At 50.5% G+C, this 16,643-nt stretch overlaps 1 protein-coding gene across 1 annotated transcript in view; it reads left to right on the forward strand.

Annotated features, from left to right (window-relative positions):
• SLC13A3 (solute carrier family 13 member 3) overlaps positions 1-16,643 on the forward strand; it is a 77,631-nt gene that overhangs the window by 58,900 nt on the left and 2,088 nt on the right. Inside the window, exons 9-12 of the mRNA XM_055304820.1 lie at positions 192-289; positions 5,379-5,491; positions 11,577-11,738; positions 14,167-14,304. Of these exons, the coding sequence (XP_055160795.1) occupies positions 192-289; positions 5,379-5,491; positions 11,577-11,738; positions 14,167-14,304 (511 nt within the window). The remainder of the gene's footprint in view (positions 1-191; positions 290-5,378; positions 5,492-11,576; positions 11,739-14,166; positions 14,305-16,643) is intronic.

The raw sequence follows: 16,643 nt of genomic DNA on the forward strand, positions 1-16,643 counted from the left end.
ACAGGCAGCCTCAAAGCACCTCGGGGAGTCTGGATAGAGAGAGGGCTCCAGCATCCCAGGGGGCTGTTGCATCAGTGCTGAGTGGCCCCCAACAATGCCCCCTTCCCACAAATCCTCATTTGCAAATCTGCCAAACTGGCAGCCTGCTGAGATGCCCGAGGGTCACATGCTTTGGGGCCTTGTCATTGTAGGTTTCTTTCTGATGCTGTCACCGGAGTGGCCATTGTCACCATCTTGTTCTTCTTCCCATCCCAAAGGCCCTCTTTCAAGTGGTGGTTTGACTTAAAAGGTAAGGTGTCAAGGCTGGGGTCTCAGTGGGCTCAGCGAGAACTGTGACTGAACATGGTGATCAGTGACCTCGAGGCAGGGCCCCTGCCTGGGACCTGAACCCCACTGTACTAACTGTGTGGTCCCACTTCTTCCCTCTTCTCTGTCCAAGGCATTAGCTAGTCTGGGCACTTGGGGCTGCCAGAGGTGACAGGCCAGGGTAGGAGTTAGCTACAGTTGGCCAAATCCAGATGGCTGCTTTGTACAGCCTGTGAGGAAAGACTAGCTTTTACATTTTTTAATAGTTGAAAAGAATCAGAAGAAAAATATTTCATGACATGAACATTACATGAAATTCAGATTTCAGTGTCCACAAATAAAGTTTATTTCTTCAGTAAGAAATTTGTGGACATTTATTTTCTTCAGTGACATAAGAATCTACACAAAAGCCTCGATTTTGCCTCTTGGCTCACAAAACCCATACAAAAAAATACTTACTTTCTGACTCTTTTACAGAAAACCCACACCACACCAGGGCTCAAGGCAGGAGTTGGGACTCTGACTCCATCGCCTAAGGGACCAGGCGAACAAATCTCAAGCTAGATATAGGAAGTGGTGGGGACTGAGGCACAACAGCCTAGCTGTGTTCCAGGTCAGTTTAAAAGGACCACTGAGCCCCCCAAACCAAAACCTCTGCAAGCTGGCCTTCAGATGGCCAGCCTGTGCCGCCACTGAGTCCCCAGCAGGTGTGTCTGCCAGACAAGGTGCTGTCACCTACCACCTGTGACAGTGGCTGCTCCATCTGGGGCAGTGGGATGAGCTCTGCACCCAGAGTCAGAAATAGGTTCATCTTCTAGAGTCTAGGGCAGGTTAGCTCCAGTTTCAGAGGAGGAGGAGGAGGAGGAGGAGGAGGAGGAGTTCTGGGCGTGGGGATCAGTAGGTAGATGATTTCTCAGGGCTCCGGAAACAGTTATTGCAGCCAAGGGAACACTGGGTCCAGGGAGCCTCGGGTTGTGGGTAAAGATTGAGCAACCGGGCAGGCTTCGTCCCTGCTCCTCCGTCTTCCTCCCAGCTGGCTTCATCATGCTCCCCGAAGACCACGTCCTGTCCTCTCCCCGATTTCTACTGCTTCTGGGCCTCTTTATAGCTTCTGCTTCTGTATAGTTCCTGCTTTTTTTAGAACCTGAGTTCCCTTCCCATGTCTCCTCTGTCATGATGCCCACGTTCTCATGGCATCCACTTGCTCATCGCCCCCCTCTCCCGTAGCACAAGGCCTCCCTTTCTCTCTGTCCATTCACTTTTTTTAATGTCCTTTCACTTTTAGCTTCACTTCTGTGCACCTGCTGTCGTCCCACTTGCCATGCATACCTCTGAGAGTAAGAATCTGCTTGGTCGGCCTTGTTTTTATTTGGCCAGCTCTCCCACCAGGCCGCCTCGTAGCCCTCATGTGGACTGGCTGCCCTTGGTCAGGTCCCATCCGCAGCTCTGTCACCTGTGGGTGGGCTCAGAAGGCCCAGAGCTCCCCCTCAGCCGAGGCTGCGGCGAGGGCGTGTGACGAGGACGTCTGGTAGCCCAGCCCTGGTACTAAGTTGCTGGGTGGCCCTGAGTAAGTTCCTTGGTTCTGTCTGGGCCTTGTTTTCCCACTTAGAGGACGAACATGTCCCTTGGACACTCTTCACCTCTGGCTTTAGCGGTTTGATAGAACAAAGCTTGCAAACTCAGATGCCCACAGGGAGGTAACGGCTTTGGGTGCAGCCGACTGGGGGCAGGAAGATGTGCTTCATGACACCCACCGCCCCCACCGCCTCGCCCCCACCCAGCTTTCCTTTAGAGTTTTTGAAACAGAGAAGAGCGTCAATATGAGGAAAAGAGCAGCAGAGGCTGCTCGTGAGTGGCAAGACCTTTCACTTCAAGGTCAGGGTGCTGTGGGGTCCGTGGAGAACTGGCAAGCCAATGCCCTTTAAATAAAAGGGCGGCTGTGACTCAGTTTCCACCGAGTGTCACCATGTGGGACAGCAGGACTAATCTTGCCAGGTTTCCTGATTTATCAAGAGAAGCAAAACACTTTATGCAATCTCCCTGATTTTAAATATTGGCAACTAATTCGAATTGAAAACACGGTGTGGGCCCAGAACAGGAGCGTTAAAGCCCATCCAGGAGTTGGGTCTGGCCGGTCTGCGGGGCACAGCATGCCACTTCGGCAGAAGGTTCTTCAGGCTGGAGTTTCAGGTGTTGCCTCCAGTGGATGGAGAGAGGGGGCACTCCACGAACACCGCCTGTGCTTTGGCCACCAGTGGGCTCACACAGCCTTGAAATGATGCGCTCTAGTGCTCAGCCCTCAGGACTCACATGGAGCCTGGGAGCGGCCAGTTTCCATGGAGAGAAAGTGACTCGATCAAGGTCACACAGCTAGCTAAACAGAGACAGGGGGTAGAACCCAGGCGTCCAGGACAACCTTGATTTTCTTACTATACCCACTGTCTTCCATCCTTGCCTGGGTTGGAGTTACACTTGCATTTCTGTCCCTTTGTGGTCACTCAGCAAGTATCGACGCAGTGCCTACTATGTGCTGGGCACTGTGCCCGTGGATGATGATGATGACACTGGTGACTTCCATTTCCTCTCTGTCCTCCAAGTCTTTCTCCAGAAGTCACATGGCTCACTCCCATCACTATGCTTAGACCGTGGCCAAATGACACTTCCCCAAAAAAGCCTTCCATCCCTGACTGCACTGCCCAGAAGAGCATCCCTCCCTTGTCACTCTCCACCCCGCGACCCTATTTTCTTTCCTTCATAACACATTAAATTTCCTGACATGAGATATTTATTGGTTTCTCACCTGCCTCCCTTCCTGGAAATGTAAGTTCTCTAAGGGGAGGGATTTTCTCTGTCTTGGCCACTTCTGAATACCCAGGTGCCTAGAGGAGTGCTTAACACGTGGTAGGTCCTCAATATATATTTGTGAAATGAATGACCAAGGACTTGCTCTGGGCCACACCCAGAGCTGAACCCTTTGCACACATGGACCCGTTTCTTCTCCCCCGTGGGTCTTCAAGGAGGCATGATTGCTCCCTTTTGCAGATGGGGACACTGAGGCTCCGAGAGTCAGCAGCTCAAATCACACAGCCAAAGGGCAGAGCTGGGGTTCAAATCTAGTTCAGCTTCAGAGCCTGTGCTTTCCGCTACTGCTCCAGACAGCTCACGAGAATACAGTGGGGCTGGAAGTGTGAGATTCACAGTTAGAGGCTGTGGTTTTAAGAAACAGCAGCGAGGGCATGGTGGCATGGGAACATAGTGAAGACAATCAGAGCGAAGGTTGAGTGCCTCTCGTGGGACAGGTGGCCTCATGAGTGCTTTCCATGTCACTCATTCAATCTGCGTGATGACAGGGCCTCTCCCACCCTCTCTGACCCTTACCTCCTAGGTGGGGCAAGTCCCTTTGCTTTTTCAGGCCTTGTCTGCCTCTTTAATGACATAATACTTCATTGCCTAAAGGCAGCAGACCAAGCCACCCAACATCTCCAGCTTTGATTTTAGAATTCGAAATTTGGAAAAAGCTGGAGAAACAAAACATCAACAGTTATGTGACCAGGAATTGTCGGGCAGCCCAAGTGGCTCAGCGGTTTAGCACCACCTTTGGCCCAGGACCTGATCCTGGAGACCTGGGATCGAATCCCGCGTCGGGCTCCCTGCAGGGAGCCTGCTTCTCCCTCTGCCTGTGTCTCTGCCTCTCTCTCTGTGTCTCTCATGAATAAATAAATAAAATCTTGGACAATTCCTTAAATTTTTTTTTTTAAGATTTTATTTAAGGAATTGTCCTAAGAAGTAGGGAACTATCACCATGGGCCAGACCTGTCCTCCCCACCTCCCTGGTGGCTGCCTGCAGGGACAGTTTCATTTCAGGAGTGTTCACTCTGCACCGGACACTGGACTATGCATATCACATCACATTAGCAGACAAGCATTTCCGAGTGCACACCAGGTGCCAGGCAGTGACGCAGGGGTTCAGATGTGAACTAGATGGGACCGTCCCTCTCGACCGGCTGCTCCGTCATTGCCTCGTCAGTGTTCACAAGGGCCCTACAGGGACTGTTTCTGTGCCATGTGTCAGCCAAGGAAATGGAGGCTCAGGCAGGCAAGGTCACGTTCAAGGGCGTGCGGTGAGCCAACACCCCAGAGGGTCTGTCTCCAGGCCTAGGCTCCTGACATGGGAGTGGCCAAACACACACACCCCCCTTTTTAAGTAGGGTTTCCTGGAAACACCGCTGCCCAGCTCACCTGTATCTTGTCTGTGGCTGCTCTGGTGGCAGCCTGGATCAGCAGAGGCTTGCAAAGCCTGAAGTATCCGCTCCCTAACCCTTTACAGAAGTTTGCTGGTCCCCATTCTAACCACTGCATGCAGACACTGTTGCTTTTGAGGAAATAAAAATCCTCCCAGAATTCCATAAACCAAAGATACTCTTAGCTTCTCTTTTCCCCCAATTTCCTTCCACTTTTTTCCTCTCTCCGCACATGGTCAGTGACAAAGAGAGCCTTTTCTCTTGTAAATGAGGATGAAGGCAGCACTGCCCCAAAAGGGGTTTTGGGAAATTGAAAGGAGGTCCTGCATGGACATGTGGGGTCCAGGTTCTAGGAGGTTCTCACGCTGTGGGAACCATGACAATTATTTTCATTCTGCAGAGGACAGAGGCCCCTCATGATGCTCGTGGGGCTTTTTCCCTTAAAGCTCCAAAATCAAAAGGTGGAGCCAGATTGTGGCTTCCTGGAGACTCCCTCCTGTCAAGTGTCCCCGCAAAGATGGGGCTGCGGGGGCCGGTGACCCTTCCTTTTTCTCTCTCTCTCTTTTTTTTAAAGATTTTATTTATTTATTCATGAGAGACACAGATTGAGAGGCAGAGACACAGGCAGAGGGAGAAGCAGGCTCCACGCAGGGAGCCTGACGTGGGACTCGATCCCGGGACTCCAGGATCACGCCCTAGGCCGAAGGTGGCACTAAACCTCTGAGCCACCCAGGGATCCCCCAGTGACCCTTCCACAGGCTGAGTGTCCTGAGTGTGTGTCACAGGGGACCCATGTCCTGTCTTCAGGCTAAGCGTCTTTTCTCCACTCAGCTTCCAACGCAGAGACAGAGCCCTTGCTGACGTGGAAAAAGGCCCAGGACACCGTGCCCTGGAACGTCATCCTCCTCCTGGGCGGGGGCTTTGCCATGGCCAAAGGCTGTGAGGTAAGAACAGTGAGCAGGCTGCAGGCCTGGGGGTGGGCGCAGGGCCCTGGCCCAGCTGCTCCGGGTCAGAGCGCACAGGCTACACCGGCACATTCCTCCTTTGCCAGATCGGGATAATCCTGGCTCCTGTATCACAGCCCCATACCCAGGGCCTGGTGCTGCCGAGAAATAAGAGGAGTGAGGCCTGATCCCAACTCTCAAGGAGCTCACGATGAGCTCGGGGCTTCTATCCATCCTACTATCCTGGCTCCTACTAGCCTGGCTCCAGGGGTTCCGTGAGCACAGAGGAATCCCACCACACAGAGGTGCTCCCCCTGGGCCGGGCACCATGCCTCACGCTTTACAAACATGAACCCACTTAAACTTCCCAACCAGCTATGGGAGAGGTGCCATTACAATCCCCATTCTATAGATTGAGAAACTGAGGCACAGAGAAGTAAAGTGAGTTGCCCAAGGTCAGTGCTGTGGATTCAGGATTGGAATCCAGCGAGTTTGGTGCCATGGCCTATGCTCTTAACCACTATGATGTAAGTGTTAGAGATTCCTAATGTTAGTTGGCTAGTGTTATTATGAATGTTGTTCTAGAGGGCTCTGTGGGCTCAGAGGCAGGGCTGTGGCTAGAGCAAGGAGAGGGGAGCACAGACTCTCAGGAAACACTGGCTCTCATTGCTGTGCAGGTGCGGAGTCAGCCGGCCCTGCTCAGAGGAGGTGTGGCCTCGGGGTTATCTCTTCAAACTCTCAGGCTGACCCTAGGGGCTGGGTAATATTTGTATTTCCATTTTATGGGTGGGGAAACCGAGGCATAGAGAAGTTAAGCAACTCTCTTGAGGTCACATAATGGAACTCTGCTCAGGAGCTGGGGTTCCAAACTCCAGCCAGTCTGCTTTCAGAGTCCAGCCTCTTAACAGCTCCTTTTCTTTTCTTTTCTTCTTTTCTTTTCTTTTCTTTCTTTTCTTTTCTTTTCTTTTCTTTTCTTTTCTTTCTTTTCTTTTCTTTTCTTTTTCTTTTCTTTTCTTTCTTTTCTTTTCTTTTCTTTCTTTTCTTTTCTTCTTTTCTTTCTTCTTTTCTTTTCTTTCTTTCTTTTCTTTCTTTCTTTTCTTCCTTTCCTTCTTTTTTAAAAGATTGTATTTATTTATTTGAAAGAGACTGTAGAGCAAGAGAGAAAACATGAGTGGGGGGAGGCACAGAGGGAGAAGCAGACTCCCCGCTGAGCAGGAAGCCCGATGCAGGGCTCAATCCCAGGACCCCGGGATCATGACTTGAGCCGAAGGCAGATGCTTAACAGACTGGGCCACCCAGGTGCCCCTTAATGGTTCATTTTCAAGAACTTCCCAAGTGCACGCCTTGCATGAAGCGCTTTGCAAGTAGGGACTCGGTTAGTCTTCATAAACAGCGCTGAAGTAGATGTGATTGCTGCCCCCACTTCAAAGATGAGGGAACGGAGTTAACCCGAGGCTAAATGGCGTGCATACCTTTGTGCAGCCAGGAGACTGTTGGAGCTGGGATCTGAACCTCCACCCCACCCTAAATCTCTCCTTGCAAGCCAAGGCATTTAAGAACACAACCAATTGAGGGTCAATCTGAAATTAAAGTGAAGGAAAACTGAAATTGCTTCTCAGATAGCTTTCTTTAATTCAATTTTAATTTTCAGTTTCCAACAGCGATATGGTAAAAGACATCCATAAAGTGTATACTAGTAAGAAGCTCAGGCTTGAGAATCGAATATCAGGATTCAAATCCCTGGTCCACCACTCCTTGCTGGGGCACTTTGGGCAAGTTTCTAAACCCCTCTGGGCGCCAGTTATATCATCTATGAATTGGATCAAAGTTCCTATCCTTCGGGGGTTTTGGAAGTAATTAGAGAACACAATAGCTGGTGTGATACACAGCAAATAGGAAGCACAGAGAACTCTGTGTGCATTCTCTCTAAATCCTCATCCCGTGGCTTTTGGAGGTCTCACTTTCTGGGGAGCAGGCTCAGAGATGCAGAGATAAGGGAGCAGGGGTTCAACTGTGCCCGAGGCTCCCCCCTCTGGAGGGAGGAGAAGCAGGAGAGGATGAGGGCAGGGGAAGCATGACCATAAGCAGAGCTCACGACACCTCCACCAACCCCACAGGGAGCACGGAGCAGAGCTGGCCCTTCAAGGATGTCCCGATTGGTCTGAGATGTGAGATGGCCAGGCCCTACCCCGGCATCCCTGCATCAGTGTATGCGTGTGAGCTGTGCCAGGAGCGAGTGTGACCTTGGGCAGATGACTCTCAGGTCTGAGACAGCCCCTCAGGGGCTGACAGTGAAGGCTGGCTGCTGCTCGTGCTCCCTGAGCTGGGGCAAGCCAGCCTCCGGGTCTGCTAAACCGTTATGCCAGGGCAGCCACAAGGCCTTCCCTGAAGGTGATCAAGGTGGCACATTCAAGTTCTCTACACAACGACTCCTTTTTATGACGTATATTTTTGTTTTACTCATTTTCCCCCAACAAATAACACATACAGACACAATAGTATAGACTTCAAAAGAAGCTAAAGGATGGCTGAGCAAAAGTACTCTTCTTCATCTCCATTTTAGGAATCCCGAGGACCAGAAAGGTTGACTGATCCTAGGTAACACAGCTCATAGGTAGCAGAGCCTGGTGGGATTTGGGCTCCTGTCTGACTTTTCCAACTACTGCCTCCTACGGAGGGATGTATCAGGGAAGGCTTCCCAAAGGAAGTGACCTGTTACCCAGGTCCTGAAGAGGCCATGCAATGCAAAGCAGAGGCTGTTGAGCCCAACTGCCTGAGCTGGAGTTGTGGGTCTTGTCCCTCTTAGCTGTGCGGTTCGGTTTCCTCATCTGTAAAATGGGAATAATAATGGTGCCGTGTCATAGACTGGTTACAATGATTAAACGAACCGATGCATCTGGAGAACTTAGAATATAACCGACAGGGTTGGTTATTACAACTGAATGTGAGGGAAGAGGGGGAATCAGATTCAGGGGTGACACGGAGGTGCTTGCCTGAGCGACTCGGGGGCAGTGGTGCCATTTATCGGGATGGTATGAACCTGGCCTGACCCTGAGACAGAGGGTAGAGGAGATGGTCCAGTACCCCCAGAGGCTTCTCAGAGAGTTCAGGATGTGGTGGGAACTCTCAGTGGGGGCTGGGCTGCAGGACCACTAAGCACGCTGGGAGGCCAGGCTGGCTTCTGGCCCAGCCCTGGGCAGCCGCTGGGGTTTTGTTCAACAAGGGCTTTGTGTCTCAGCTGCCCCCTTCCCCCACCCCTGCTGGTACCGTCCCCTGCCCAGGCCAGCACAGCCGGCCCCAGGAGGGACCAGAGCACTCATGGCACATCCTGCTTCTTGGCCCCTGCCCAGTGCCCTCACCAGGCCAGGTCCTTGGATGGGGTCCAGGGTGAGCCTGGCTGTGTGGACTCGGAAGGGCTGGAAGGAGATCCCAGTGCTTGCTCTGAGCTTGGGCAACTCACTTAAACCTGCTTAGTGTCCTCGGTACACTTTCTCCTGCTGTAAAACTGCCCCTAATGCCCCATATATTTAGACTCTAGTCTGAAGTCTTCCTTGGCCTACACACAGGGCCCAGCATGGCCTGGCCCCTGCCTGCTTTCCTGGTGTCAGCTCTTACCTCTCTCTCCTTGTTGGCTCCCTTCCAATCCCACTGGCCCCTTAATGTCAGCCACACTAGACTTATTTGCACCCCTGGGCCTTGGCATCTGCTTTCTTTCTGCCTAATGCTCTTCCCCAAGCTCTTGAGTCCTGGCCCTCTGGTCAGTTCCACGGTCACCAACTCAGGGGCCCTTCCTGGCAGATCTAAAGCAACCTCCCCTGCGGCCACTTTCCCTATAGCCACCCTACTATTTCCTTCCTGTTTCATTCCCCCAAATTATCCTGCTCATTTGTTTGCTTATTGATGTCTCTCTTACTGGAAGGTAAGCTCCACAAGGGCAAGGGTCATATTTATCTTACTCACTGCTATTCTGGCATCTAGAAGAGTCCTGGTACATAACATGCTCTATAAATATTTGTTGGCCATGACCCATGAGATTGGCTGTTTTGAGGGTTGATGACATGAGGTGTGGAAAGTGCCCAGCACAGAGCTGATACATACCAGGTGCTAAAACCAGGACCACCTTCAACCCCCTTACTTTCATTACTATTATAGTTTTATTATCTCATGAATTAAAAAGTTGGTCTTCTTCTGGCACCTTCATGTGTATCTCATTTAATCTCCAACAAAATAAACTTACCTACAAATACATTGGGGTTATAGGAACTTGAGAGTAAGTGAGAAGGGAGCAAATGCTGTAGGCTAGTAGAAACACTTATATCCTTCCTATCCCTCATTTCCTGCTGGAGAGTCACCTCAATGAGTGAAGATGGGGGTGATGATGATGTGTGATGATGGTGATGGTGGTGCTGATGATGGTGGTGATGGTGGTGGCAATGATGGTGATGATGATGATGGTGGTGGTGATCAGTATTATCATCTTTTTGGAGAGGTAGCCTAATGGAGTAAGAGGCGGATTCTAAATTCAAGATCGCAATCCTAGGGCAAGTCATTTCACTTTTCACTTAGGTGAATCATCACCAATTTGTGCCTCAGTTTCTTCAGCCACAAAATGGAGGTAATTATATAACCTCACAGAGTTGTTACGGGGATTAAATAAGATAATAAGGATACAGGTGATTATTTAAATACTCCTCGGTAGAGTAACTCCTAGAGAAGTCGTTAGAGAGAGCAGAGAGATAATTCACCACTGATGTGGGGGTGGAGTCTGGAGCCAGAGAGGGGACCATCTAACCTGTCCTTTCTCTGTCCTGGAGGGCTGTCAGCACCTCTGGGCATCGCCCTACATTAAGGGGGGCAAACTGCTGTGTCCAGAGGATGGTGCCCAAGTGACAGGGAGTTTGCAGGACTGTGTTTGCTTACAGAAGTACATGGCACCGGGGCGCCTGGGTGGCTCAGTCAGTTAAGCGTCTGTCTTCAGTTCAGGTCACGATCCCAGGGTCCTGGGCTGGAGCCCCATGTCAGGCTCTGCACTCAGCAGGGAGTCTGCTTCTCCCTCTACCCCTCCCCCGCCCATGCTTGCTCATCCTCTCTCAAATAAATAAATACAATATTAAAAAAAAGAAGAAGAAGAGGAAGCATGTGGCCCTGAGTGTGAAATACATCTCAGGTTATTACTTTTGGGGACTGCAGGCGAGTCAGAAAACTTTGCCAGGCTCAGTGTCCTCCTCTGTAACATACGGAAGGCTGAGAGGGCTTGAGGAGGTAATTCATGCCAGTGCCAAGCAACCTGTAAAGCCTCAGCAATGATGATCCTTATAATACAATATTGTGTTATCATTGTAATAATCAACCTTAGCATTACTCACAAATATCTTTATTATTGATAATCATGTTGATAGTGTTGTATTTAATGTATATCTGATACATGTTTTGTTTTGTTTTTTAAAGATTTTATTCATTTGTTCATGAGAAACACAGAGAGAGAGAGAGATGCAGAGACATAGGGAGAGGGAGAAGCAGGCTCCCTGCAGGGACCCTGATGTGGGACTCGATCCCAGGACTCTGGGATCATGCCCTGAGCCGAAAGCAGACAGTCCACCACTGAGCCACCCAGGTGCTCCTTGATATTTGTTTTACAGATGATATGTAGTATATCTTGTATATATTATTATGTAATGATAAGATTAACAATGAATACTTTGTATACAAAATTGTGTTAATATTTTACAATTAATCATGATCCACAGAGGGTCCAGTTACCCTCTCCCACTCAAGTTGGAGCTTAGGGGTGCTCTTAGAGCAAATGGATTATCTGGGGATCCAGGGGTTTGGGTCCTGGGCCTACAGAGTTGGAGTAGACTGTAGTTCAACAAGCAGAGAAGCTGATGCCAGTCAGCTCAAATGTGTGGCCTTGGACCTGTCACTTACCGTTTCTGAACCCCAGTCTCCCTGTCTGTGAAGGATCATAGTTGTCACTGCTGTCATCATTGTGGTCCATCCTAACCTCCTTCCTAGCCCCAGCCCTTGTGGAGGGTGGCTGGGGCTGGGTTGGGGGTATGACCAGATGCTCCCCTCACCCCCATAGGAGTCGGGGCTGTCTGCCTGGATCGGTGGCCAACTGCACCCCCTGGAGAACGTGCCGCCCGTGCTGGCTGTGCTGCTCATCACTGTTGTCATCGCCTTCTTCACCGAGTTTGCCAGCAACACAGCCACTATCATCATCTTCCTGCCTGTCCTGGCAGAGCTGGTGAGAGTCCTGGGGCAAGAGGTGGAGGGTACTTCAGAAATCTCTCCCTTACCCAGGAGCACCAGGGGCTACAGGTGCCTTTGCCCTCTTCCGAAAGGCATGAAAGTGTCAGACCCCAATTTTTTTAAAAAAAATACTATTTTTCTCTTTATGAAATAATGCAGAGTAAATATTTTCAAAGTGTACCAAATTTCCTTCCTTTGGAGACTTTTCTAGGAAAATATAAATTTTCAAATGCAGATTAAGACAAAGTAGAAAATCTGAGTAGACAAATGGCCACAGAAGAAATTATAATGGTGGGCAAAGTTCTAAGTTCCCTCTAAAGAAGAGTTTCTCAGCACCGTTGGCATTTTGGGACAATTGTCTGTTGTGTGGAGGGGCTGTCCAGTACCTTGCAGGACAGTCATCAGCATCCCTGGCCAATATCCACTAGATGCCAGTAGCACTACCCTAAATCAAAAATGTCTGCAGACATTGCCAAATATCCCCTGGGCAGGGAGGGGGACAAAATCATCCGCAGTTGAGAACCACCACCCTAAAAATCACCAGCCAGTCCTCAGAGGGTCGGTGAGGTGAGGACTAGCAAACCTTCATAATAACAGCTAGCTCCCACCTCACTCACACGATTTCAGAGAAAGATGGAGAAAGCCATTCAATCCAGGAATAAGGTTAGCAGAACCCAGAAACCAAAAGCAAAGAAGGACAGCAAAGGGGGGGGGGGGGAGAAAAAGTCACAACTCAATCTCACAGGTAAACAAAGATGCAAATAGCAAAATAAATCCAGGATCACGAATATATCACGCTCAAATAGAGGTTGTAGGAGGAATTTCAAAACAGATCAACTCTGGAACCGATCAGCATTGTTCTATATTTAAATAGATTAAAGAAGACCAAGCCACATGATCATCTCAGTAGAATCCAGAATTGGTCACATTAAATCAGTGTTGCAACTACGTGCTTTGTATGCCAGCGGTGATATGGCGGGCACACTTATCTGAGCCACTTTGGTTTGGGTTTTAGTTAGCTTATTTTTGCATGAATTTGTAATGGAGATCACACTGTGTTAGCACACAGAGATGAATTTACCCTTTTTCAGGGACTAGAGGATATTGTTATGAGTGGATGGCAGTGGGTCTATTTAAGATCTCTACAAGGGACACGTAGGCTGCTTCCAGCCTTTGCTGTGATCCAGCAACGCTGCCTGCACCTTTCCGTGGCTGTGCACCTTTGATTCCATCTACATACATGCCCAGCTGAGATCCCAGAACTGAAGAGCACGTGCATTTATAATTTTGCTCCATGTAGGAAAATAGTCCTCCAAAGTGGGCACACCACTTTACATCCCCACCACTAGTCTGGGGTGGGGTTCCCAAACCTTGCCAACTATGATTTGATTTAATCACACCCTTCCCCAGGATCTGAGGGAGCCGATGATTGAGCGAGATGGGGTCCCTGGGGGGTGACGGGGTAGGGGAAGTGTGGACCCAGCCGGGTCTGTTGAGGCAACTCTTACTGGAGAGGACACTAGGGAATGACACAGGGTTCTAAATGTTGCTTATCACCAACACTAAAACGTTTTAGATGTAAGGGGGTGAATTTAGCACTTTCTGAGAAGATGTATATGCTTTAGGTCATAAAAATTCCCTAGAGGAGGCAAAAATATCCCATCTTAAACACACTAGTAGAGTGGAGGCCAACATGAATTGTAGATGAATCCGTCATTTGGGAGAGGTGATGAACCCAAGGCCAACACACAGACACGTTTGATTCACACAGTCTTAAAAATTGGGAAATGCTTATTAAGAGATGCTACCTCAAGCTCTCTGTGTCTCCAAAATCTGGTGAGGCCCCAACGAAAGGTGCCCAGGGACAGGCTGTGGGGACCGTTTGGTGAGGGAAGGACCAGGCAGGTGACTTGGTTTTTGGGGCTGTGGCTCTCTGCACCAGCATCAGCTGGGAGCTTGTTAGGAAGGCAGGCTCTCGGGGCCGCCCCAGACCTGCTGGATCAGAACCCTGGGTGAAGCGGGGCCGGCAGGCTGTGTTTTAGCAAGTCCTCCAGGTATGAAGATGCTCTCGCAGGCTGGAGAAGGTGTGTCCTAGATGAATCTCCCCGGCCCATCCTTGCAGGTGAACATGCAATGTGGCCCCGGGGAATGTCACTAACCTTGGGAATGTCTTCTCTGTGTGTCCCTTGATTTTGGTTCTCTTCTTGTCTGTCTCTGCTTTTGCCTGTGGATCTGCATGTCTCTCTGTGTGCCTCTAAACCTGTCTTCTGGTCGGCTGCGGTTGTTCTCCGCCCCTCTGCCAATCTCGGTCTACACGTCTCTGTCACCGCGTCTCTTTCTGTCTCTGTCTGTTGTTGTGGCCTGCAACCACCTCCATCTGTCACTGTGGCCTCTCTGTTTCCCTGTCGTGGCGTCCGGACCAGGCCATCCGCCTGAGAGTGCACCCACTCTACTTAATGGTTCCTGGCACAGTCGGCTGCTCCTACGCCTTCATGCTCCCGGTCTCAACGCCCCCCAACTCCATTGCCTTCGCCTCTGGACACTTGCTGGTCAAAGACATGGTGAGTGGGGGCACGTCCTAGCAGAGGCCGTGGGTGGGGTAGATGGCAGGTGCTGGGCCAGACATCTGGGCAGGACCCCTGCTCCTACTTCACCACCACCACCCCACCACCCCCCAGTTTCTAACTAAATCAATTGGAGGGGCACCTGGTGGCTTCGTGGTTGACTGTCTGCCTTTGGCTCAGGTCGTGATCCTGGGGTCCTGGGATCAAGTCCCACATCAGGCTCCCCATAGGGAGTCTGCTTATCCATCTGCCTATATCTCTACCTCTCTCTGTGTCCCTCATGAATAAATAAATTTTTAAAAATCTTAAAAGAGAGAGAGAGTTGGAATGGGACCAGGAATATCCATTTTAGCTTTAGCAAATACTCTGGGATGATTCTTATGCTCAGACAATTTCAGGAAACACTGCCTTAGTGATGACTTTCCAGAGTCTGCCTCAGGGAACAGGGACTTCCTCCTCTCTCCCGGCACTGCTCTCTTTTTCTTACTGGGTCAGCCAACTGCTCCGTGCCTGGAATCTTCAGGAGAGGCAGGCAGCAGGCTGCACCCTGGGGGCGAGGCAGAAACCAGGGTGGCAGCAGCAGCGGGGGAGACCCACCAATGTCTTCTCTCTCCCCTCCATCCCCTGCTGAACCCACCTCTCCCTCCCTCCTCCTGCCTCGCTGCCACTTCCCCTCCACTGGCTGCCCTGGGCACTCAGGGAATGCAAATCCTAAGCTGGCATCACAGAGGAGGAGGATGTGCTTAAACCAATTCCTGGTCCAGAATCTCCAGGTGCAGAGACTCCGGCCAGGATAAACTGGGAAGGGAAGGCGGGGTTTACATTGGAAAAGGGAACGTCCGTGTTCCTTTAGCAATCCACGGCAGGGTCCGTTCAAAGGAGTCAGGTGCTCTTGCATAAATCACTGAAGGTGGGGGGACTGATGCCAGCGTCAGCCGGGGTTCATTCGAAGCTGATGTCCTGGAACATGTTAGGATCTGGCTCATCTTAGGGGTGGTCAGGTGTTTGGGGCCCGAGGACAGAACTCCGAGAATGATTAACTTCATTAATCATTGAAGTGGGAACATCTTGGGCTTATTCAGAGGCAAAGTAGGGAACTTGAGTAAATCCTGTCGAGCAGAAAAACAGCAGAGGCGGGGTGGATCGGATTGTTGGGGGCTGGTGGTGGGTGTGGGGCAGCGTGGCCGCTTAGGGAGGAAGCCAGAGGCCAGAGATGCAGACATAACGCCTGTCCTGAGAACAGGAGGAAGCTGGAGGTCACGGGGCGGGGGGGGGGGGGGGGGCAGGTGTTTCAGAGTCGCCCGCTGCCAGCCAGTCCGGAGCCCGTGTGCCCACCTGTGGGCCCGCTCCTGAGAACGATGACATTGGTAACTGAAGTGACCAATGTGGGACTCACCAGGCATTCAGAGCCAGGCCCCCGGGAGCCCAGCCCTCCTCCCAGCCACCCCAAAGCTTTGGCCAGTCCCCTTCCAATCCTCCAAAGTTACCAGGGCTTGGAGAACCCCCATCCCCACCCCAGAGCAGAGGCAGGACGGCATGCTCCCTTCCACGACTGATGCCCTTTCCATGAGCCATCCGTGGCCATTTGGACTTAACAATTTTCCTACATCTACTGACATTTTAAAAGTACTTAAATAAGAGTATTTAAAGAGATGAGTTTCTGACGCATCTGTACAAGGAAAACTGGTATTGTACGCCGTAGGAGGTAAGTCGAAAAAATAATGCAAAGACCAAAAAAAAAAAGCAAAATGATTACCTTCGCCCTGATAACGGTGGCCTGGAGAAGGTTCTGGACCCCTGTTCAAGAGGTTCAGAGGGCAATCGGCAAGGAAGAGAGAGAAGTGTTAAGGGCATGATAGCACCTAAGGGAGACTGTCTCTGTGAGTGATCCAGAAAAGGGATTGAAAAGAGAGTGACTTTTCTCACTGTGCAGTTTGCGATGCTAAGGTAGACCAATGGGGAAACCCAGATGCAAAACTGGGATTTTCAGCCCAAGGTTGGACTGAATGGCACAATTGGTTAGCCCGAGGTGGGGGGAGGGGGGGCCAGGAAGCAAACGGGCAGACCTATTCTAGCTACTTAAAAAGGTTGAAATTTCCATGAGACCAATTCTTCACAACAAATACATATAACCTTAAGTAGACAAGTAGCGTGGATAGGTGTGTGTATGAGCTTGTGTGTGAGTGTGAGTGTGCATGTGTGTTATTGATCAAACCAGATTATGTTCAAGCTGTGTGATGGGGGTAAGCAACCTCTCTGAGCCTCGTTTTCATCTTCCGTAAAGTGGAAGTAATAATGACCCTTCGAGGGTGTCCTAGGGATGGGTTGAATGACAC

This window comes from Nyctereutes procyonoides, unplaced genomic scaffold (assembly GCF_905146905.1).
Source record: "Nyctereutes procyonoides isolate TBG_1078 unplaced genomic scaffold, NYPRO_anot_genome, whole genome shotgun sequence".
Classification (NCBI taxonomy): domain Eukaryota; kingdom Metazoa; phylum Chordata; class Mammalia; order Carnivora; family Canidae; genus Nyctereutes; species Nyctereutes procyonoides.